General features: G+C 41.9%; 1 protein-coding gene across 1 annotated transcript in view; it reads left to right on the top strand.

Annotated features, from left to right (window-relative positions):
* Positions 1-5,917: 5,917 nt before the first annotated feature.
* Positions 5,918-24,312, top strand: part of MAP1A (microtubule associated protein 1A) — a 58,533-nt gene continuing 40,138 nt past the window's right edge. Inside the window, exons 1-2 of the mRNA XM_080551640.1 lie at positions 5,918-6,113; positions 10,816-10,917. Coding sequence (XP_080407766.1) covers positions 5,954-6,113; positions 10,816-10,917 — 262 coding nt within the window. The 5' untranslated portion in view covers positions 5,918-5,953. The remainder of the gene's footprint in view (positions 6,114-10,815; positions 10,918-24,312) is intronic.

The raw sequence follows: 24,312 nt of genomic DNA, 5'->3' as shown, positions 1-24,312 counted from the left end.
GCTTTGGGGCTAGAGCCTGGGGCGGCCGGAGCGCTCAGGCGGGCGGCGGGGCCCGGCGGGCCGGCCCCGAGGCCGGGGGAAGCGGGGCCCAGCCCAACGCCTCCGAGCGGCCTGGCCGCAGCCCGAGCCGCGGCGGGCAGCAGGGAGCCGGGGGACGTACCCGGAGGCTAGGGCCAAACGCCAGGCCTGGGTCCGCAGGAGCTGGCGCGGTCCGGGCAGCTTGTAGCGTGTGGGTCCTGCCGCAGGCCGGCATCCCTGCCACCTCTACCGCAAACACAGGCCACTGGAGCGGGAGGGGAGGCTTGTCACCCAGCACAAGACCTCCAAAGCGCTACAGACACAAAACAGACTGTGTCCACCTTCCCTCATCAGCGCTGTGACCCCAGGGCTGGCAACCCCCAGCACAGCACTCTGCTCTGTATCTTTATTATCTGCCAGATGGCGAAAGAAGAGCCAGACCGCATATTTCATGACTTACTGAGGTGACAGAGCCAGAAACTTGGTGCTTTCCTCCAGGGCTCTGGAGGACATGCTGAGGCACAGCAGCATCCTTGGTCATTGCCCTGGCCTGTGACCAAAGGCCGTGATGCCATCTCCACAGTGTGGAGATTCAGTGAGCTTTTACAGTCTTGGCCTGTACTGGCATCTCACCAGCGCCGTAGTGCTGACAAAGTGGCACAAACTGACAAAGAAAAATGGAGGCATTTAGGTATGGGTGTGGGAGAGGAGTTTTTGGAGAGTTGATGGAATTTTAGATGCGGAGTCCCTCTTCAGAACATAGAATCAGAAAACGGTGTATGACATCACACATTGCACATTTTATCCCTACCAGAGCCTGGAACTCTACTGTTTATTTCCTGAGCTAAAATACCTTAGTCATTCTAGGAGGCCATAGCTGAAAACAAGGTCATGGGTTTTCTGATAAATTTACAAGGGAATGTGGGAGAAGGAAAGAGATAAATGCATACACCATTTTGGCCGCTGTCATCCCAGAAAGCCACACGCCATCCAGCCATGGACAGTGGACACAATCCATACTCATCCCAGCCCCATGCTTTCATTAAACCCAGTCATCCCAGTACCCAAAGGGAGTTGCTTGTGGTGGCAGCCAGGAGTGACAATCCCCTCTCAACTGTCTCACCTTTAGCCTCATACCAGCTCCCTGCTGCACTGTCCTTGTCACCTCCTCCAGGACCATGCCAAAGCTTAATTAATAATTAAGAATGATTAACTTGGCATTTGTTTTTTAACATTAAATCATTTTCAGAACAGCATACAAAAATTACACGATGGCCCCTAGAGGGTGCCCTGCTGACATTGATGTGCTTTTTTGTTGAGAAAGATAAATTCTCGATCCTGAGAAAACGCTTCCTAAACCTCCACTGGCCCGACTCAAGAGTAATATATGGCCAAGTGACACTATGTTTCTATCAAACTTTAAAGTAAAACTAAGATAATTTTAAACAATTGTGTACAGACAGATACATGACTGCAAGACTTAGACACATTACTCTGACTTGTGCTGTAAGATAAATACATGTAAACAATTACTTTTCTTGTGTTACCTTCTGAGACATGAAAGTGGAGGACTCTGCTTCCCTTGATGTACTTGTGGTATCACAAACTCCTTAGGCAGCACGCCTGAGGACCGCTCCTTATGTCACAGCAATACCCACTTTGCAGGACAATCTCTAAATCAGTTCCAGAGGGTAAATGAAACAGCATTTTTTGTAGTTACTGTGTTCTTAAACCTTATTTCTTATTGCGCTTCTTTGTCAAACTTAATTTTAGTCAGATATTTCTTTATTTAAAGTTGGCTTATTTCGTCTTTCATTAATATTGAATTTCAATGCAAACAGAAGATTTGATCACTTCACCACTGTTCAGAGGCTGTGTACTCTAGAAGTGGTAGAGCACTGAAAGATACACAATGGGACAAGTATCAAGCATTGGTATTCAACAATGCAGTTTCTTGCTTTACTATGACCTTCAGGCAAAGGGTCTCAGCGTTAATCCAATATATGTATATTCTTAAGTTGTGAAAAGACTGACCCCGAAGATGTGCTCATCATGTGAATGTAACCAAAGAACGAACAAACAAACAAAAAGGGTGGGTACTTAATCATGTATGCCATACATAGCTAGCAATACCACAGCCAATAAGCTTCCTTCTTGGGCATGTGTGTTACTTACTGGCTTACATATCACTTACGTTAGGCTTAAATATGCCTAACGTTCAGTAACATAAAATGCACCATGTAATACTGAAGTTTAACTGTTTACCTACAAGCCAGGATCACATAGTTTCACTGCTCCTTCTTCTGGAGAAATTTTAGTATCACAACCTGGCTTTACCAAGCAAGGGAAATTGTGAAAGACATATGCACAGATATGGTGGAAAGCGTAGTATCATAGTTTCTTTGCACTGTTCAGTGAGGTTGCTGGCAACATGTACCACAGAGTCTTCAAAAATCTTAGTAATACTCCATTTCTGCACATTTTTTATGCTTGTGCTTTGCCTGACTGTTTCAAGTACATTATTTTAATTGTTTTTAATTATGAGGAATGATTAAACAAAGAGGTAAGAATTCTGGCCACTTCATATTTTATATTTAATGCATTAAAAATCACCTTGGCTTCAAGGAGGAATTGCTGCATCAGTGCAAATTAGTACCTTCCTTGGTCTGATAAACATCTACTTTAATTCAAAAGCTCTGCATCATCCAAAATGACACAATGAATACACAGTGATAATTTTATAGGTAGGTAGATCCCTGTCTTGATCAGAGCTGCAGTCATTCCAAATTTCGCAGGAGACATTCAATATCTTGCAAAGCCTTCTATACAACAGAAGTTGGAAGAAAAGCAGGACTGCTCCAGTAAATCATCCACAGGGCTGAAGAGAAGCAAAATAAATAAATAAATAAATAATTTTAAGAAATGGTTTGGTCAAACTGAAGGGCTTAGCTGTCTGTTTTTCTTTCTGTATCTTACAATACACCCTGGAAGTGTCAGTATAAATGGCAAAACAGTTCCGTCTCTACAAGGAAGCATTATGAGTGCCGGGCTCTTCTGCTCCAAGGACAGTTGTGGTTCCTGCAGGTGAGATCAGGGCCTTTACAAAGAGCAAAGTCCCTTTAGGAAGTCACCTATTGTTCTCTGCTACTCAGAAAGGTCACAGCCAAACTTATATTATATTTTACCTTGGTTAAAGGCAGTAGCCTTATTCAGATACTGCCATAGATCTCTGACTCCCAGAAGTAATTTTATTCATATGGTCATTTTTAGCTAGGGAATAGAGAAAGTCATCATTCCAGGCTAAAAGACTAAGATAATGAAATTAAGTAGATTGTTCTTCCTTTGATATTATGAAGATCCTATTTATGCTCTTTTGAGCTTGCTTTTTTAAATCCATTTTTATAATGGTCATTTACCTGTGATTCGTCAGCTCCTTCTGTTCAGAGATACTCCTTCTGTCTGCTTTTGCCACCTCTCATTCTGTCAGCACCTGATGCTTGTCAGGACCTGTGACATCTGCACTCAGCCCCAGTCAGCTTGTGATGCTTCACAGGGGTGCCTATTACTGCCGTGGTGCTTGAAAGCAGAAATTTGCACATTAATTGCTCTAAAGATCTATTGGATGCATCTAAAATGTGGATTTACAGGGAAAAGGAGGGAACTCTTAGGCTAGAAATCCCTCCTTTCACTACCTGATGCAGTGCACACACACTAGGGCTGATGAAATGTAACACCAGTACAGCTGCACAGCTACTCCATTTCTGTTGTGACCACAGAGAGATCTGATTCACATCAGAAAACAACAGAAATGACATGATTCTATCATTTGCTAAAGAACACAAATTGATCACGCTATGAAAACACCTCTCTTAACTGTAAACTGTCCTCCCAAGAGGTTCTAGTCACTATGGTACAGGACCATGCTTGGACATTCTTTTTAAGCTTTCACTACAGTTTGCATGTCTCCTGTTTCTTTCTCCCTTGGCAGAAAGCCAGCTGGACGAGTCTCTCTGCACTGCAGTGGAAAGCTGCAGCTCTGCAAAGCTACCATGTCAAAAATAAGCAGCAAATGTTAAGACTGAATCACCTGAAAACAGAAGGCATATCTACCAGCTGGTGTAAAAATCTCTGAAAATCTTGCATCTTCATATTTGCCCTCCGTGATCTACAGTCCTACTTTCAAGATAGAATTTATTGTACGCTGATGTTTATTTGCAGGTTTCTCTCTTTACTCACGTATTTACCTGCTTCCATGCAATCCCTTGAGGCAAATTAAATTAATGCTGTTATGCCAGGTCCAACACACAAAAGTAAGTTAAACTGTTCTGATGCACTAATTCTCTGTTTGTGAGATTTATTTATTAAATATCATAGCCAGCCACGTTGCCACAATGTAGTGCAAAAACAACCTATTGCAGCATCCCCTAATTCAGCTGTTGAGAGTGAAGATCTCCTTTTGAGTAAAGATCTCAAACTGAGAAACTGTGTAAGCTAGTAACATCTCCAGTAGTCTGCAGAAATAACTATTCTGGATTTTTCCCCTTTTCTGTGGTTGGCTGTTTTCCCAATTAGCTTCTCACAGAGGCTTATGACAGTACGGATTTTCAGATTCATATATGCTTGCCAAAATGCCATCTGTCTGAACCTTCTGAGGTTTCAGCTGTGTCCCCTCGGCATGCTTGGCAAGTCACAAGGGAACAAAGCAGGACAAGACACCGGTTTATCAACAAGCCTCTTAAACTGTAGCTCATCTCTGTGGAAATCTTGCAGACTGCAGGGGGCAGAACCTGACGCTGCTTTAGGAAACACTGCAGATTATTTCTGACTTCAATCTTGTTTTAAAGTAGCTGGGATGCTTTTTGACTCAGCTGCATCAGCACAAGATGTCTCTCCATTCCTTTGTCAGAAGAGATATGGAATTTACTACTTTCCGGTGCTTCTCCCTTGTTTGGCACACCGAAGCCTCATACTCTGTGTTTGCTTGGTTGTTCCAGATACTGCACTGAAGTGCTTTGAAGATGTGGCTAGCTAGAACAGATTGCTAGAGTTGTGGACCTGTGTCCTGAACTAAGGCCCTCTCTGGTCACTCTGCATGTTAAGAAGTCCTGTCTACACAGCAGGTGACTGCTCACTACTGCTGTTTTACACCTGAGGGTAAAGTTCAGAGAGATTTTTCTTGTATACCACGTTTCTGGAATCTAGGAAAGCTCATCATGTACCACTGGAGATCAGTACACTTGTCTGCAGTTGAATAGGGAAAAGAATCACCAGGAGATGACGAAGATCTCACTGTTCTGTTTACTACCAAGGGACAGAGAAGAAGGAAAAGTAAATGATGGCAAGCCTGGGCATCTTTTAGCATTGCTGGCTTCCATGATTTCATTGTGGATATTGCAATAACCCAATATAGGGCATTTAAAAACCTCTGCGGATTTCTGTATTTAAGCAACTCTCTCCCGTCAGATCCACAAGGATTATTCTTGTAAAGGGCGTGAGTTCGGCTCACGGTTCGACTCCTGAGCTCGGCAGCTGCACGACGGCGCGCTGCTGCGCCTGGCCGGGGACCGGGAGCTCCGCCGCCCTCCGGCCCGGGACAGCTCACGGCAGCCGCTGGCCAGGTAGCGACGGCGCCGCGCTTCGCGCCTGCGGGCAGCGCGGGTTCGGGCAGGCCGGCAGGAGCCCCCCGAGCCGGCAAGGCACCTGCAGCAGGCCCCGAGCGGGCCCCGGGACGAGGCGCGTGGCCCCTGCCCGCGGGGGAGCGCGGCGCCCCCGGGCCCGGCTGCGGCCTCAGAGGCCGCGCCCCCGGGGGCCGCGCCCGCGTTCGCCGCAGTAGCGCAGCACCGCGTGCCGGCTGGGCCAATCGGGGAGGAGCTCGGGGCGCTTTAAGAGCCGTGCGCCAGTCACGGCGCGCTGCAGCAGCGGCCGCCGGGTTGCCATGGAGACGACGGCCGGGCCGGTCGCCATGGAGACGGCAGCGCCCTGGCCGCCGGGCGGGCCGCGCTGCCGGGAGGCGCGGAGGCACGCGCTGCTGGTGGTGATCGGCGAGGTCGGGACGGAGCCGGAGCGCGGGGCGCTGCGCGGCGCCCTGGAGCGCGGTGAGGAGCGGGGCCGGCCGGGCGCCGCCGCCTGAGGGGCCGCGCGGGGTGCCGGCCCTGCCGCCGCGCCGCCGGGAGGCGGACGCCCGGCCCCAGGCGGAGCCGGCGCTGTCGGCCCCGCCGTGCGGCGTCGCCGCCGAGCCGCAGAGCTTCGTCCTCGGCCCGGGGGGACGGCGGCCCCGGCCCGGCGGCGCTGGGCGGCGGCGGGGGGGGGGGCAGGTGTCGGCCGAGGCGGCGCTGAAGGGGGCGGGGGCCGCCCGGGGGCACGGAGCGGGCCGGGGGCGGCCGGGGGGGCCTCGGCGGCGGGGCCGGGCGTCATCTGCGGGCGGGAGGCGGCCGGGGCTCTGCTCGTGCAGCCTGGCGTGCCTCAGGCGTTCGGGCCGTGAACAGCTGGGGTGTTTCTTCGCCCTTTTTTTTCCCCTCTTCGAATTCCTCTACTTGCGCTAGCGAAATGCATTTAGCGCTGTTCGTAAACGCCCAAAGTTTGAAGGCGTTCCGTGGTTCTGCTGTCCCCGAATTTCCACCTCAGCGGAGGATCAGTAGACCAGGTCTTGCTTCCCTCTCACCCGAAGCTCCGCCTGCCGGAGGCTTTGTCTTGCCCGAGTGACTTCTGCAGTGCGAGGGGACCGCTGCCGACGGAAGCCTGCGGGCCGGAGGGGCTGCGGGTGGGCACAGCCCGGCGGATAACCGCCCCGGCATGGCGCGGTGCCGTGACGTCTGGCTGCTCCGTTACCTGTCCGTGCTGCGGTGGTGCCCGGCGCCCTTGGCAAAGGGTCGTTCTCTGTGTAATTGGCTGTGGAACTGTTTCAAGGGACGGGGGCCAGGCAGTGGGGTGGGGCGGTGGTTCTTGCTTTGCGGCAGCTTCTGATCGTTCCGAAGAAAAAGAGAGGCTGGATCCTCAGCTACATGAGGACCTTGCGGGGGGGGGGGGCGGGGTCCTGTTTCAGTATGCGGTTTAGTACATCATTGAGAAATGAGGGTTACCTCATAGGCTTGGAAGTTTGTATGTGCTCCCCTCATTTCCAGGGTGCATTGTCTTAAAAGATGCCAGTGATAACTGCTGTAAATATTGGCCAAACTGTGCTATTGGGAGATACTTCAGTGGGTGTGTGCCTTTTGACCATCAACAGTACTAAGGAACAGATAGACGGTGTGATTTAAGAAGGGGGTATAAAAACGTCATGCCTTGCCCAGTTTTGCCACTTCAGCATCTTTGGCAGGCCACTTACCAACTACTGATAGTGTTTCGTTCCATTTTCCAAGGGATGACTCTGTTCAGCAGGGATAGATTGGATTTTGACCACTTAGCCTCTGAGAGACTTTGAAGGGCTGCTCTCACTCTCTGCACATCAGGATGGTTTTATTTGCTTGGGACTTCACTGAAATGGTGTGCCAACTTGCATCTCTATCCCATTTTTGAATGAATCTTTGAAATAGTGGCTGATTGGACTGTAAACTAATGGATTGATATGTCAATACCCTGGGGATTCCAGAAAAAATAAATGCAAATTTTGCAATACGGATTGTGTCATAGCACATACAAATTCTACAGTTAATTGTGTCTGACCAGAAACCTAATGAAATGCTGTCAAGTGCAGCCATCTTTTGGCATAAGAACTATTTAAGCAGGAGTATTGGTACATCTCTACCAGCAGAAGTGAATGCCTTGCTCAGTAGAAAGTGAACTGGTGAAGGAGCTAGGAACCTGGATTACAGGCTTCCCTTTGTCATTGATGGGGTGCATGACCTCCAGCAAGTCATAGAGGAGTTTTCTCCACTGTGGAAATTGAGGGAATGGCCTCTTCTTGAAATAGATTGAGATTTGCAAGTTGAAAATGGATATAAATAACAAGAATCATTAAAATGACTGTGTGTGTGTGTCTTGAGATCTATCAACAGACAGCACGTTATAAAGGTGGAGACAGCTATACCCTTGGTTAGGGAGTTCTGGAAGCATGGAAATAGTACAAAAATGATGTATCCCATTTCTTAAGGGTAGCTTGCTGAAGAGGTTTCACATGAGGCTTGTGTAAGGGTAGAACAGGCTGCTAAGCAGAGGATTTGATTTCCTCGGGAAACAAAGCAGTATAAATAACAAAATGCTTCTGCCCTGCAAAAAAGCATTTTTCTGCAACTTTGTAAGCCTAAGAAGGGGCTTATAGATCCAGTGAAAATCAAATTAACAAAACTAGCAAATAAAGTTGGTAAGCCAAACTTGTCTAAAATGTTACATATTATACATCTATTTTTTTTAAGGATAAAACAGTTCATATTTTGTCTTTCTGTTGGCTCTGGGGCCCTGCCTGCACAAAACCCTACCAGGAAGAGATTCTTGAAGAGTAAATGCATAAATCTCTTACTCTGGCTGAACCAGAAAGTGTACTTTCCATTTTCTTCTTGGTTCAGGAGAGTGGAATAATGAATATAGGACACTGGGAACCTGCTTGTTCCCACACTTGGTGCTTCTTATGCAGTGGCATTGTGTATCTGTGGAAAACTTGAACAACACCTATTCTAAAATGCTGTCTAACAAATACTGGTCTGATTTCTCTGTTGCTGTGTGACTCTTGTCCAGTTATAAAACAACATCTGAAAGACATTCTATGATATTAGAAGGAAATGCCAAATCTTACGAGCCAGTTAGGTTGGCAAGAAATAAAAAAGTTTGGAAGGGCATTAGGATAGAGATGGGAAACTGAGTTCCATGGCACCTTACCCAAGCTGTGTACATGCAAAGAGCACGGGCATCTGTAAACCTTGTTATGGTGTAGTCTGCACTCCTGTATCTGGAAACAGGAAGCTAATCAGCAAAGACAATGTTCTGACCGTGGTGCCATGGGATAAATTGAAACTGTGGCAAGGGGAGTGAGATTCCTTACCTGGAGGGGAAGAAAACATTGAATAAATTGTGACAAGTAAGATAATGAGTGAAATGAAAATTTCACTTTTCCCTTTCCTTAATCTGAAAGAGTATCTCTTCCCTCTGTGTCTTAGAGGAAGTAGCAGTGCCTCAAATGTCATCTATCTCTGCAGCAGGACACCAGGACTCTGACACAGCAGCTACAGTCAGCAGGATATGCCCTGCAGAGTGCCACCTTGCTCCTGTTTGGGTCGGAATGCTCATCAGCACTGCATTAAGAGGCACTTATATTTGACATTGGTTTAATCCATCATGCTTTCCAACAGTATTTCATAGGAAAATATTGTTTTCACCTTTTTGCTCCTTGTCGCTTATTGCACTTCTTACTTTTTCCTATCCCATGGCTAAAGAGAAAGGAATAGATGTTCTGTGACACTGAAAGTGGCAGTAAGCTTTTTTGATGTTCAGAGGGTTTACTTTTTTTATGCTCTGCTGTGCAGACTGTCAGGTGATAAGCTGCATTACTCTGTCAGCTGCCACCAGAAAGAAATTAAGATCAAAACTTTCTTGAGTTTCTGTGGATTTTACAGGCCTCTAGACTACTGAACTGTGATGCAGTGATTACTAACTCTGTCTTGGTTATGTGTACAAAGCTGGAGCTTGTATTCTAGAAGGTACTGTTTTCCACCAGTAGTCAGCAGCTCTTGTGTAACTTCAAGTTACTGTGCTGGAGAACAAGAACTGCAGTAACTGGGAACGGTATCTCCATGTAAAGTCAACATCTTTCACTTGGAAAGAAAGCAGATACCGGATGCACAAACAATAAAACTTTATTTTCTTTATACAAGAGAGGACAGGTTTCCAGAAAATGGTGGAAGAACTGTCAGCAAGGCCCCCAAAAAAACTGGGACTGAAATCCTTGTTTCAATAAACTCTTAGAAGTCTGTGGTATTGTTCTTCAACAGCTGTGCTTCTGTAGCCAGGAGCATAAGAGGCCAGAGCAGTGATTCATGGTGACTTTCCATTTCTGTTCGCGGTACCACAATGTAGTGTCACACCATCCAGGAGAGGTTGTTCCTTACTAGCTTGTGAAGAAGATCTGATCTGTAGTGTTTGGTGTCATCTAGAATGTATAGCTGCTCACGCTGAAGTCTGAAGGTGACTTCCCAGCACAGCATGGTGCCACTTGCTGTGGGAGCAGACACTATTTCCTGCTGATATGAAGGCGATTAGCTTACAAAGATTATGTAGATTAAAGAGCAAACTCAAAGGGTCTTTGAGTAGGATCAGGGGCTTTGACGGAGCGATTAGGCAGAGGGAGTTGGGGGGAGGAGGCTCTTGTGACTTGGAGGATGCTCAAGCTGTAAGAGTGTAGAAACCAGTGTGTCTGAGTTGTTGAGTAATTTAAACATTCGGTAGCCTGTCTCTATATGCAACCAGTGCTGGATAATGCAGAAGATGTAAAGCTAACATAGTGTAATTGCCTTGCTTGGGCAGTAATTTAGCTACTATCCCTTGAACTTTTTTTATTAGTTTCACTCATTTGGAGCCTAGGTTGAATGAAGAGTTGCTTACTGCATATACTTCAGGGATAGATGTTTTATGGAAGGGAAACACCTTATGTCCCTCTGATTCTGAAGACTTTTTCTCAGTCTTAAACGTAGAATCATAGAATAGCTTGGATTGGAAGGGACCTTAATGATCTAGTTTCAACACCCCTGCCATGGGTAGGGATGTTTGGAAGACCATCATTGGTTCTTATGTGTCTTGTTAATTTCTGTCTTCTCTTCTGTTTCTGGAGTAAATGTAACAACAATTCACTGTTCTTTTTCTGTTGGGCAGGAATTCGTTCCTGGAATATTAACCTTCTCTCCTGTGACCTGAATCAGCAACTGCGACTCTTTGTAACCCGGCACCTGGCTCAGTTTTCTTCAGAAGTCAAAGGTCAGTTGTTAGTTTATCACCATTAACTTCTACATTTTTTTTTTCTTTCTGGATTTGAAAAAATACAGAATAAAGTTGATTTTGATTTAGAATGTCATATTCATTTAGAGAATTTTTTTGCTCAGGATTCTGCAAACACTAAAGCGGAAAAACAGTCTTAAGGATCTGTTGAATGTAAGGAATTTAACTTAATTACTACTGAGAATAGAGTGAATAAAAATGTGCTGTGTAAAAGTGTATTAACCTAGTAAGTTAGAATTTGTCTGTCTTCTGTATCTTATTCAGATGGCACAATATAGTGTTACATGAGTTATGTACTATCTACCTCTTCCTTTGGGGTTTTAGAATGTACTTTTACATATATAAAATGCATTGGAAGGAGTGTGTAAGACTAATCAAATGGCTTTCTGAATCACTCTTTTTGGAGGCCTGTTTCCTCTTCCTGAGAAGAATAATAAGTAAAAGCATTTTGACAGTGTCATTAACAGTCAAAGCTTGGATTCTAGTTATGCTGTTTGTAATTTATGTAATGTATGTTAAAGTTGCTGTAATAAGCACTAATGATGCTGTTGCAAAACCTTTTTTAATAAGGCTCTCTTATAACTCACTGTTCCTTTTACACTCTTCTCAAAGCTTCTTGAATATATTTTCCCATTGGAAAAACTGTTCTCTTAACGGATAGCTGTGAAAGAAGGTACTTAGACTCTTCTCAAATCTCTCACTGACTGAGAGGTCTCTTAACTTACTTGTGACTCTCTTAATATGGGGATAGAAAATCTCCCTCCTTGCAAAGCAGTATGTATGTTTTGGGGTCTTTTCTGTGTGTGTATTAAAATACTGTTTATTAAACTTACAAGCCAAGACATGGCAGAAGATCTGTCTGCATTTGAAGAAACTATTACAGGGGTTATGGTACAAATAGACTTGAACAAGGTAACTAAGTATAACGTTCACCGCAGAATTCTTAACTAAGGGTTGAAATGTCTGGATTAATAAAAGTAGTGTGTATTCTCTCACCTAAAACTTTTTCTTTCCTCCAGAGCAAGGGGGTGATAAATGCAATGCCAGTCTATAAAGACGGTTCCAAGAGGGATCCAGGGAACTGCAGGCCTGTCAACCAACTGCTAATTCTATTGGGCAAATCAGTAGAAACTATAATAAAGGACAGAATTAATGTCAATCTGAAAACAGTACCCACTGGTTCTGCAAAGGGAGGTCCTGCTTGTAGTTCTTTGAAGGAGCCAGCAGACATAGATAAGTGATTTTTGTCCACTTGTGTGCCCTTATGGTGAGGGTACCCCTATGTGCACTTTTGTACTGCTGTCAGTTGCCATTGGCTGCCGTAAGTACTTGATCATGTACACTGTCTGGATGGTAATAGTTCTTTGCAAAACAGAGAGACTATGCTTTTCCAATAGAAATTGACATGTGACAATGTAAAATGCTCAGAATAATTACTTCTCAGAACAAGATAAACATACTTTCTGATCCTTGTTTGAGTTTGTTTGGAAAAAATAGTTACATTCCTGTAGAGAGCAGGAATTAAAAAAAAAAAACTGTTTTCAGAAATAGTAGCAGCTGCTTTCAGCTAGACTGGTGATTTAAGATAGTTGAATAGCTATACCAGTAATCTTTCCTCTCAGATTATATTCTGTGGTAATCTTCAGAAAACTTGTTATAACCAACTAATGACACAATTGAAAGTCAAGCTAGGCTTAAATAGTATAATTAATATTTCATAAGGTGCATTATATCAATATGATGTTTGAGGCCTTGACAAGCTTTCTTTGGCTTTATTAACAAGTAAGGTCCTGTAATGCCATGCTAGTTGTTACTCATTATGTATTCCGTGTAAATCTTTACTGCTGATAGGCTGTCCAGTTTTCTAGGACTTAAATGTCAGAGTACTGGATCTCAGGTCGGAAGCTGAGAGCTTCTTAGTCAATCTCTTAGTTCTTATGTAGAAGTAATCTGTTTGTACAGACTGTCTGACTGCTGAAATCACTACCACTATTTCTAAATTTTCATTTAGAATATAAATTGTTTCATTCTCTAAAATGATTTCTTCCAAATACGTAATAAATTTAATGACTATTTCCAGCTTTATTCAGCCTGTAGAATGAGAGACAGGTAGTACAAATCTTATGAAGTCATAAGACTTTATTTCAAAAATACTGCTTTTACAGTCTTTAACGTACTTCTTTCAATACTAAGTGAGCTTCTTTGGAAAATTATACATCTTCAGGATTGTCCTTGATAATAATATTGGGCTTCATCTTGCCTGTTTGAAGCCCGCATAATGAACCTTCTTTGTTAGGCCAGGTTAGGAAGTTATGAGGAATAATTTTTGTTTTACCATTGCGTATTTTAAAATGTTGCTTTGTTCATAAAGTATGCATTATGGTTCTTACTGTGATACCCTCACAGACTGATGGAAAATAAGAGGCCAGAGCTCCGATAACATATTCCTATATTTGAGCTAAGCAAAGGTTAAATGAACATTGGTTTCTTGTTTTCATGCTGTCCTATCCAAATGCTGGCTACTGATTGAAGGGGTAAATAGTGCTTCTCTTGCTCCAGAACTCATATAAACGTTTAACCTGCATTTTACAACTGACACTTCTGTATGTATTTATTATACATTTGAAACTTCTGAGGATTCAGTAAAATCATATAGGATTCACTCATGTGAAGTATCATTACTATGAAAGAAATGAATTTTCAGAAATGCTCTGATTCTGTTCATCTTCTCTACTGAATAGTAAGGTAAGAACTGAAAATTCTGTTCAGCATATTAAAAATGAGTAAGGTCAAAGGAAATGCCATACTGAATCAGATCAGTGGTCTATGTAGCCTGATATTCTGTCTCAAGAAATAACAATAAAAGATGTATTTCAGGGAGAGCATATGAGCGTAGCTGCTTTTGATTGTCCTTTTTTCCTCATACTCCCTCAGTCTGCATAATGCTTGGATTTGGGATGTTAAAGGGCATGTCCACAGCAACTCCGTTTAGTTTAAAAAAAAAGTTTAATCCCTTCTGAATACAAATACTGTCTGCCTTCACAGCCATATAACAAGTTACTGAAAGTACTGGTTGCTATCAAAAGAAGTTGTTTTCTAAGTTGATTTAGCTTCACTGAGCGTTTCCTATCATCTAGCATTTTAGGATTTGGTGAGTAATGACCTGATCTATGACTGGTTTTTTTTTTTTTTTTTTTTTTTGTAAGCCTTGAATGTATTTCACGCTCTTGGCCTTCCTCTCTAAATTGAAGGATTTGGGACTTCTAAGATTAAGTCAGTTGTTCAAGCCCTGTAATCATTTTGCTTATCTAAGCTAAACTTGAATGGATAGGCACAACACTTTGCATGCTTTTGCTGCTTTTGAAGATAACGCTGTGCCTTCTTAATTTATTGTTTACCCTTTTAATAATGAGGGATTCATGAAACTATACACCTAAAGAACGGGGGGAAAAAATCATCCCCTTTGAACAAGATCTATCAGATAAGAAATTTAGCAAAATACTGGCTTTCCCTATTTGAACGATTCCTTGGTGTTACTGCCTCTCTATAATTGCTGACCCTATTTGTGGTATGGTTCTTATGTGACCTCTTGTAGTACTTGAGCATACAGCTAAGACTTCCAGTTCTTATCTTCAGCTGCTGTTCATGACTGACACCTCCGCAAAATAAAAACACCTACCTGCACTCCAGACTTCAGCATCCTCTAGAATCTGACTTGCTTCCATAGAATTTGGCTGAGGTCAGTGCACTACTGGCTCAAGTTCTGAGAGCTGGGTACCTCTTGCTGGAAAGCTGAATTGGCGGTTAGGAGTCAGCATCTGCATACTGACAGCAGCGTCTTTCATGACCTTGGTGAACACCCAGTTCTATTGTTCTGACAACCCAGGCATTTCAAGTGTTGCAGGCACTGTTTTTAGCACCTTATATAAGGCTTTTTTTTTTTTTTTACTCATCAGACAACTGCTATCTCTTAGTGTGTAACCTATTTTAATTCTTTCTATTTTTTGCCTAGAATAGCACTTTTTTTCTTGACTGTCTGGCCTTATTCTCTTATCTCTACTTTTTTGTTGAGCTGTGTTTCTTATTTAAATAAGTGTTTAACAGCTCTGAGTGAGATGGCCAGTTAAGAAGAAAGAAGGGGCATGTGATTGCACTCAATATCTGTGGAAAAACAGCAATAAAAAGTCAACACCATTTTCTCCGTTTCATAAAATGAGCAGCTTCCAATCACTGGATAACTGTTTATGAAGGATCTATATGCTGCAGAACAGTTATGTTAATTATCTGTTCTCAAAGACGGGCTTGACGCTTCTTTAAACAGTGCTCTGGTAACTAGTTCATGTTGTCCCTCACAGTGGCTACACACAGTAACTTTGACTTGCATGTTTTTCTTGCAGTGCTGTAGTGACACTTCTTTAACTTGACAAAGGCAGCGTTCTCCTGGTGGCTGTGTGCATTGTAAGCACAGCAACTTACAGTGACAGTGGCCTCACAAATAAGAGTAGCTCTAACATGCGCTTTTTTTGTCTGCTACCCCTTGGGGAATTTCATGTTTGTTTTAGCAGAAATGGTGGAGCTAGATATAACGATTACAAGTTAATACAAGCTTTGGGTGACTTTGTACAAATGATGCTGGAATCCCAGCCATACTTGGAGATTGGTAACAAAAGCTTTGTTAATGTATTGCTAGTGTATTATTAGCTTACTGTGGCTATGTATGTTTCTCCTTTAGCGTCCCTGCCTTCAGTGGCTTAGAGTAGGCTTTTCCAATCCATGCGAACTGGACCTTGCTAAGACATAAGATAGGCAAAAGGGAAGGAGGATTAAGTATGAAAATAATCCTGAACATGTGACAACAGCTGTAAATAACTTCCTGACAGATTTCTTGGTCTGTTTCACTCTACTGTGCTATGAATTTCTTCCTTTGCTTTTAAAGAATCCCTAGTATTGTCATGGGCTTGAGGAGGGAGCCTCTGACCAGCAGCTCTCAATTCCTCTTTACCTGGGTGGTGTACTTAAACAGTTGGAGGTAAGTGGCTTAAGATGTTTCAGTGCCTTCCTCCTAGGAATGAGCAGCTGGGCTGAGCCATTTGGACTGTTACTCTGCCTGAGATCATGAATACCTCTAGAGAAGCTTGTTTTTTCAGAACTTCCCAGGATAGGTTCATAAAGTGGAAAGCATCGTTACTTACAGCCAGCAAATGTATCCTATCTCACTTCTCCACCGGAGGCATTAACGTGTAAGAGAAATGGGCAATGTTGTCATCTTCCCATACTGGTACACAAGGTGCTTGTGTGTTGCTCGGAAATGTTGTCCAACCTTCAGTCTGCAGAGCGGCAGCACTGCTTTTGGCACTCTGTTGCATCCAGCTTGGATGAAAGAACTTAGCAGAACTCCTCTGAAGTGATCTTTTCTAGGATTTTAGCTGCTATTTCAAGAAATATTTTTTCCCCTAGGTGTGGACTCAAAAAGCCAGCATTGAAGGAGCCTGTTAATCCTATTTTGCCATGAGATTAATTGTTGTCATGTGCTATTGTAATTTTAATGCCATAATTCCAACCTCCTTAGAAGACAGATGTCCCTGACTCTGATTTGGCTCTGTTCCAGGATTTTGTCTTGCCCTGTTAACCATGTTGTTGCCAGAGAATATGCTCCTTTTCTTCTCTGTAAGAATTTAAAATTGCAGACTGGAGACACTGTTTTCCTTTCCTGAACTGGTATTGCTTCGTACATGGGGAATCTGAGATGACATGCTTTCTATCCTGAAAAATTATAAACGTCTCTGAGCTAGAAAATCATGAAGTTTAAAATGCACTTAACGGGCATTGGTAAAAGACTGTGTGTCTAGAAGCATCTTTCTTTTGAAGTAGCACCTTTTATTCTTTGTAATGGAATGTCTTGCTGCTTGATTTGGAAACTTTGGGAGACTGCAAAAAATAATCAGCTTTTCCTTATTTCTTGGTAGAGCAATAATGCTTCTGCACGGTATCCACACCATACACCTATTCCATCTGATTTCGTATATATTGCCTTATCCTGCTAGCCTGTATGAAGCAAAAAATGAAGCAAATTAGTCAATTTCTGAATTCAGGCTTTAGAATACTAAGAGAACTGCAAGGAAAGGATATTTACTACCTGAAGACAATCTCACTTTTTTTATTATAAACAAAAAAAATGTTTTAACTGTTTTTGTTTGGTAGGTGAGAGTGTTGTGATTTTTGTAGTATGCAGACAATTGTATTAAGGTGAGGCATTGTGTATTAAGGTGAGGTGCACTATATTAAGGTGAGGCATTGCTTTTCATTTGAATGCATCAGGTTACAAGCAGTCTACCATAAACCATGGGTTATTACTTTCAGTGGTTATAATTACCAGCGGTTAAAACTGTTCCTCACATCTAGGTTGAATTCGTTTACTGTGGCTTGCAGCCACTATATTTCATTCTGACTATCTGCTATGTCTGAGTTCTCTTCTGGAACAAATCTTACTACCTGTAGATGCCTTCTCCCCTTCCCTCATAAATGAATTCTTTTGTATAAATCAAACTAATTTTGGGGGGGGTGGGGAGTGTTGACCTCAGACAATACTTTGTGTTATGATACATCAAACAATCGTGTTACGATCTCTTCGGTTTAAAGAGCCTCAGAATTTGCTTTTCAAAAAGGAAACCAAAAAACTACAAACTGTAGTGGTCTCTGACCATACTATCGATCACATTCTTGCTCTTAACTAATAGCCTGCAATATATACACAGCTAGCTCTCTACCATGAACCGAATTTGCGTGTTCTCTGCCACGGAGTCGCTGTTTTCTAAATGTAACCGACATTGCACAAGTGTGATAAATTCCTTGCTTTTGTCTGTAATGTGTCTATTCTAGTAGACAGATCAATGGTTTTGGCACCAATCACAAGTTTCAGTTAATTATTAGTATATTTCCTTGCAAGTAACTGAAGTCTTGATAACAAGTTATATGGGATTCCCCTAGAAATATGTTGAACAAATCTCTGCTCATCAGCTGTTTGTCGCTTAAAACTGACTTTAATCTTTCTGACAGAAATTACTGATCTTGTAGAATGTAGGAATGTATCTTTTTAACAGAGTAACATACAAATGCATTAGACCCATCCAGGCTTCTGAAAGGGTTTCTCCATAGAGCAATGAGTTGTAGTCCCAGATCCTGTTTTTTTTTTTTTTTTTTTTTTTTCTTCAGGATGCTCAATGACTTGAGTTCAGGGATAGGGTAGGTCCTAAAACCGCAGGACAGCTTCTTATAAAAATTTCTTGGGGAGCAGGATTATGCTGCGTGCATGAAAATGATGCATGCATATGTGGTTTCTTGGGCTATGATGGTAACGTAAGAGTTCCTACATAGTCCAATAGTTGCCACAAGCTCACTTTTTTTTTAACGCAAGTATGATTCTTTGACCTTCTTTATCTAAAGTAAATGGAGTACAGCAGGCACACAGGTTCATTGAAAGAAAAAGTTCAGCAAAATTAGATTCCTGTTCTCTTGGAGGGGGGGGGAAATGGTAGAGGAAGTGCTATCTGCCAGCGGTGCTGTGGTGTTCACTTACTCCAGAAAAGCAATAAGAAACAGCTCTGATCAAAAATGTGGCAGGTATGGGTAACTATTGTGCTCCATCCCTATTCTTTCCTTAGTTATCACTTAAGGCTAGTATGTATGGGAAGCTTACTAGCAAAACTGTCAGTACAGTGCTGGTAGGTGAATTCCATATGCAGGCATACTTATTCCAGAATAAACCTCCATTAATCAAATAGTGTTGATTGAATTATTTAATGAGAAATAGATTGATATGGTTATATTTTGCACTCTTAACTAGTCTTTATACAGAACAGACAAAAATTAACGCTTGGTCAGTTTTGTTCTTTCTATTTTCTGCTTTGTCTTTACGCATACCTCTAACTTTCCAATTTTGCCAGTTTATTAGATAAAGCTCCCAAAGCTGAAATAACTGAGGTCGTGAATATTCACTGGTAGCTCTTCTGAAGTTAGTACTTGCCCTACTGAACTATTATTTTTGCTTCTAGAACTAAATATCATGGTTTAGTAGTGTTGGCAATTTGTGGAATTCAAATTCTAGAAGCGTATATGGCATATGTGGAGGTAAAGAGTAAATGGGCGGGTTCATCATGAAACAGTCTCTTTGAATTCTTCATGGAAAATGAAGGTAGAGCATAGCACTGGATCAGTTTTGTTTTATTTCATATGTAAATAAAGATTCCAGGTGTCAAGATCACTTGGAATGGAACTAGAGGGATGATTAACACTTAAATTTGGTAGAAAAGGAAAACTAATAATGAAGTTGTTGGGAAAAGATTGGTTATTTGTTCAGGACACAGAATGAAAGAAACATATTGTCATTGTTTCATTTTCTTTAGTACTTTTCCCGGTGGATGCGAGTATTTTCTTACTTGATTTATTTTTAAATATGAGAATGCCAAGAAATATTAAATGCAGGCCAGCCTGTCCTTGAGGTAGTAGTGTAAATAACTGATTTTTATTTCTCAGTCCTCTTTAAATGTGTTTGGTGGAATGCATTTTAAATACATCTAAAACAGTGTCTTTTTATCCCTACTGGTATAGGTCTACTGGTATAGGTCTTTATCTGTAGAACTTATTGGGGCAGACAAGCTGGATGAGACTAGATTTTTTTTGTGGTTAAAAATAAAAAATGAAGACAGGAAAAAGTCGCAAAACAATAGGACACAGTTATATTTTGCTTTCAAATGACCTCTGTTCAGCAGTTCTACTCACAGTTTATAAAACTGAAGCCTGTTCTAGATTTTGTCTGCTACACTTTGACGCTTGCAATCGTGGAAACTGGTTATGGCTGTTCAGTTACTTTGCCTTTAGGTAGGTGAATAGTGTGAATTTTACCAAAGCCTACAACTTTGCTTCTGAAACTTTGAGTATTAATGTTTGTGCAGGAAAATCTGCAGTAGACAGTTTTACTCCTATAAAGAAAATTCAGCTGTTCCAAAGATGAGACTTACTTGCACTTTTACTCATATTTCATGGAGATGAATAATTCAGAAATGGTTATTGATTTTTCCTTCCATTTGTCTTTTTTCGTCTTGGGTTTCATCTGAGCTGCATCTTTGCAAGAAAGCACATGCTGCAGTGCTCACCCTGCAGGAGGGCATAAAAGCAGGAGGGAACAGTGCCTAAAATGGATGTCCTATTTGATTTCTGCTATCTAAAAAAAAAAATATATGCTTATTTCACATCTTTTCCTTTCTGGACTAGTAGGCCTTACAAGGAGCAAATAGCTGTTTACCATAATGCCCCCTACCATGCTTGCCGTCTACTAATGCTAGTTTGGAGGAACTACATTTTTACTCTTCAAATTTCAAATACGCCTCACAGAACAGTTCCTGTTCTGTAATCAAAGTATATGGCTGTTTCCTGTAGTATCTTTGCATGTAGTAGCACCTAGATCCTGTATCTGTTTTTTCTTTTTTTGCTTGTCTTCAAACTGCAATTCATTGTGAGAGAAGCTTCCGTACAATGGCACTTAAATCTGAAAACTGATAAGTCACAGGTTCTGCATTTTTGCAGGCATATGACAGCTGTTTTATGTTTCTTAAAGAAAATGCCTACATCTCAATGTTTTCCAACTCTAAATATCACACTGAGTAGAAAGGTAAAGGAAGACAGGTATGGGTTAACAAAAACTGCCTTTTTGAGAGAGTCTTCAATAGTTTTTTACACTGAGTTGCATAACAGAAATGACGGGATATTGCAAACTTTCCCATGTGTATTTTGTTCTGGAAATCTTACCTGCGCCATTGCCAATTTTAAAACTTGTTCTACCTTCTCCCCAGCCTTTCTTTTGCTTTGTCTACCAGGCTTAGCTTCCCATCTTCAGTTTGCGTAATCTTCAGTCCCCACTGCTTGTTGCCTGTTTGCCTCTAAGGATCCCGCTGTGAATTTCAGAACTGTCCTACAGGTGTCCTCTATGACATCTGTTATCTGGATAACTAACAGTATCTGGTAAATCAGTGCCTCTGGTCTAATAGATACTCTCCTTAAAGATAGCAGCAGCCTTTTTGTTTCTGTTCAAGCCTTGGAGGCAGAGTTGAAAAAGCAGCAAGTCCCCAGGAATCTCATCCTTCTCAGGGCAGCTGTTGCCTATTACAAGAGATAAGTGGCTCTTTCAGGGAAAGAATGAGATAAGAAACTGTTAAACATATCTGGAAGAAAAAGATGCTCCCTACAGTAGGAAGGATCTTGCACTGTATTTTGGCTCTTGCAGCTTCTCTCACACTGCCTTAGGTATTTCTTTGTTACTTTTCAGTGCTAGACCTGGCTTATACCTTCTGTTGTTCTCAACATATGCTGAGACGTGGAAAGACATGCTGTGCCTCTGGCTGGAGAAGTCTGGTGGGTGCTAATTTGTTACTAATGCCAATGAAGGCTGCTGAGGATGCACAGGCAGCATGGACACTGTGTGTGGAAGACACGAGTTTTTCTTCAAGTAGACAAGTGCTACTTATTGGCAACATTTGGAGCAGTCTTTCCTTGAACTCCTTGTTATAAAATCACTAGGATTATATCCCAGTCCCTCCTTCCTCTCTACTGCATTAAGCCACCCTTTTCACAGGATGGCTGAGGTTGGAAGGTACCTCTGAAGATCACGTAGTCCAACCACCCTGTGAAGAAGGATCACCTTTTGGGTGCTATGAAGTCATCCTTTGTTAATGCAGGCTACACACTGGTTCCTACTGTGCCCCAGTATTTGCTTCAATCCCTCTTTATGTTCCTTCTGGTGTTTTAGTACTGCTCATGTTTGCTCCAGTTTTGCAGCCTTGATTTTTATAAGTCTCTTTATCTTTTCCATCGAGAGTTCTAGACAGGTCATCTTCTGTTATTTTCCCTAAAGCTTTTGAGTTGCTGAGTTAAATTAGGATCACCATTTTTAAAACCTTATTTTCTGGGACAAGAGAGACCAGAGTGTTGCCAAAGAACTCTCAGGTTTCACAAATTTGTTTAAAGTAGGAATTGGAAAAGAGGTTGATAACAGGTGCTGACAGTCTCTCTGGACCTACATTAAGGATGCTATTTGGTGAAGAAAATGATGAACAGACAAATGTAACAGATGATTTGGCCTATCCACCTGTAAACTTGTTAAAAACCACAGCAAGTCAAAGTCTAAAGAAACTATTTCTCAATAGCTCAGGTAATCACTCATTAGGCCCTGAGGTATCAGAAACATGAAAAGATTACTCTCTAAGAAGTGAGCATAAATGCCTAACAACACTGGACCTGCAAAGCAGTTGAAAGAATAAAATACATAAGGGATCAAATGTTCATTGACAACTAACAAGGTGTGACTGCTTTTCAGATATAGATACTTTAAAAATATAGACACTCGACAAGAGCACGAAATAAATACTTAGTCAGAATTTAAGCAGTCATATAGAATGGAAGGGTACTCCTATTTGTAAGTAAGAAAGAAAGCTGGAAAGACACACAAAATAGTTACACAGAAAGATTCAGGTGTATTTAGCAAAAACAAGTATTTTAAAAAATCCTGGTAAAGCCCATAAACAAGAGTAAAAATCATTTGTACCTGGAGAGAAAAGAGGATAGCCAAGAGGGTTGTAGAAGTGATTTTCCAAAAGCTTGAAACAAGTAGTCAGTTTTTCTTTCTTTTTTTTTTCTTTGAAAGCAGAGAGCCTGTGGAAAAGTTAGTAACTGGGTAGTCAAAAAATAATCTTCCAACAGGATGGATGCAAACAAATCCTTGCACAATTGCAGTCTCCTTCATACAGTATGCTGTGGAGGTATCCTGCTACTTCTCTAGTAATTACTTTGCCAGGCCAGTCTTCTGTAATGAGATATCAGAAGTTGGAATGTGGACTAACAGAAGTCAGAATTCTCTGCACTGTAAACTGTGTGCTTTTCATTTAGAGGTGCTAAGAAATACCTGACCTTACTCATAAAAACAGAACTCAAATTAAAAGCATGGCTAGGGCTTGGTGTATCCATGGTAATCCTTTGTTCCACCAATTCAGATGCCTGTATGCTGTTTATTAGAATCTCTAGTCTCATTAAAGACTTGGTGCATGGTTATGAAGGAAAATCAGGTGCATTTGAGCCAAAGAAGCCTATGGAAGATAGCAGGCAATTCTGAGCCACTGTCAGAATATTTACTGTAAGCTCTATTCAGTATTATGCTTTAGCTTCGGTTCTCGGAGTTCTGATATTTCACCAAGAAACTCAGCCTTCACTTTATATAAACTTTTCTACATCACAGAGAAAAGCATGGAGGTGCGATCCTGGCTGTACCCTAAAACTTGAAAATAACAAAAAACATCTTAAGGAGTCATTTTTGTTATTTGTGCAGGCCTGGAGAAATAGCCAGTTTGTGGCTTCTAAGTATTTATGATCAAGAACAATCCTATCAGTGCAATACAGACTGAGGTACACGGTGATGAAATAAATGTTCATGTCAGTAACAGTTTAAGTCCTTATGTAATTCCATGCTCTAGTCAGTGGGGAACTACACCTTATATCCCAGAAAGTTTCTAGGCTCTTTCCAAGCCCAGTGGACAGGGACTACAGTTTCCCAGCATAAAGAAAGGATCTTTGTTTCAAACCCTGGTGACTTGGTGGCTGTCATTATTTGACTCATTGAAGGAGAGTTTTTGTTAGTGTAAGTGGTAGAAACTCCATCCCTTCTCTAATTCTGTTAAAATAAATCTGTCCTTGCATCACAGAATAGTGTCCCTAAATATCAGTGTTCAAGTGGTTCTTGGAATGGAACATCAGTAAGCCTTACTTAATACCAAGAGCACTAGTTTTATTTTTTTTCCCTCGATGTTTTGTGGTCCTGATGTCTGTGATGTCTTATAAGTGACAAGTGAAATGTCCTTATTTCCCGAAAGAATGAAGAAACCATGATGTTGTTGATCATAGCTCTGTAGGTCTTTCTGGCTTTAGAAAGTAGGAACTGGAAGCCAGAAAATTGCCTTCCCTTTAGGAACTGGAAGAGACTTCAGTAGAAAGTCAGAAGTTCAGTAAGTGCTTTCTTTCTTAGTGCACCTTTTCTTCTGTCTTTGACAGCTATTCTTAGGGGTTTGGCTTTTATTTTTTCTAAATGATAATTTGTTGATCTCTTTAGAAGCTGAAAAGAAGAGGCTATCTGCAATTGTCATCTGATCACATAAAGGCAGGAGGGCTGCCTCAAAGAACTGTTCAGAAGGTTTTTCAGGCCAGTTAAATGACTGGTTTGTGGTAAAGGCAGTAGCTGTTTTAAGAATCCCTTCGGCTTTGAACAAATGTTCTGCTAGTCAAGCAGCACATATATGAGCTGATTGCACGCCATGGATTTGTACTTTGTGAAAA

The sequence above is a fragment of the Anser brachyrhynchus genome (assembly GCF_964034855.1).
Source record: "Anser brachyrhynchus genome assembly, chromosome: 11".
Classification (NCBI taxonomy): Eukaryota; Metazoa; Chordata; class Aves; order Anseriformes; family Anatidae; genus Anser; species Anser brachyrhynchus.
This window is presented reverse-complemented; position numbering and strand designations above follow the sequence as displayed.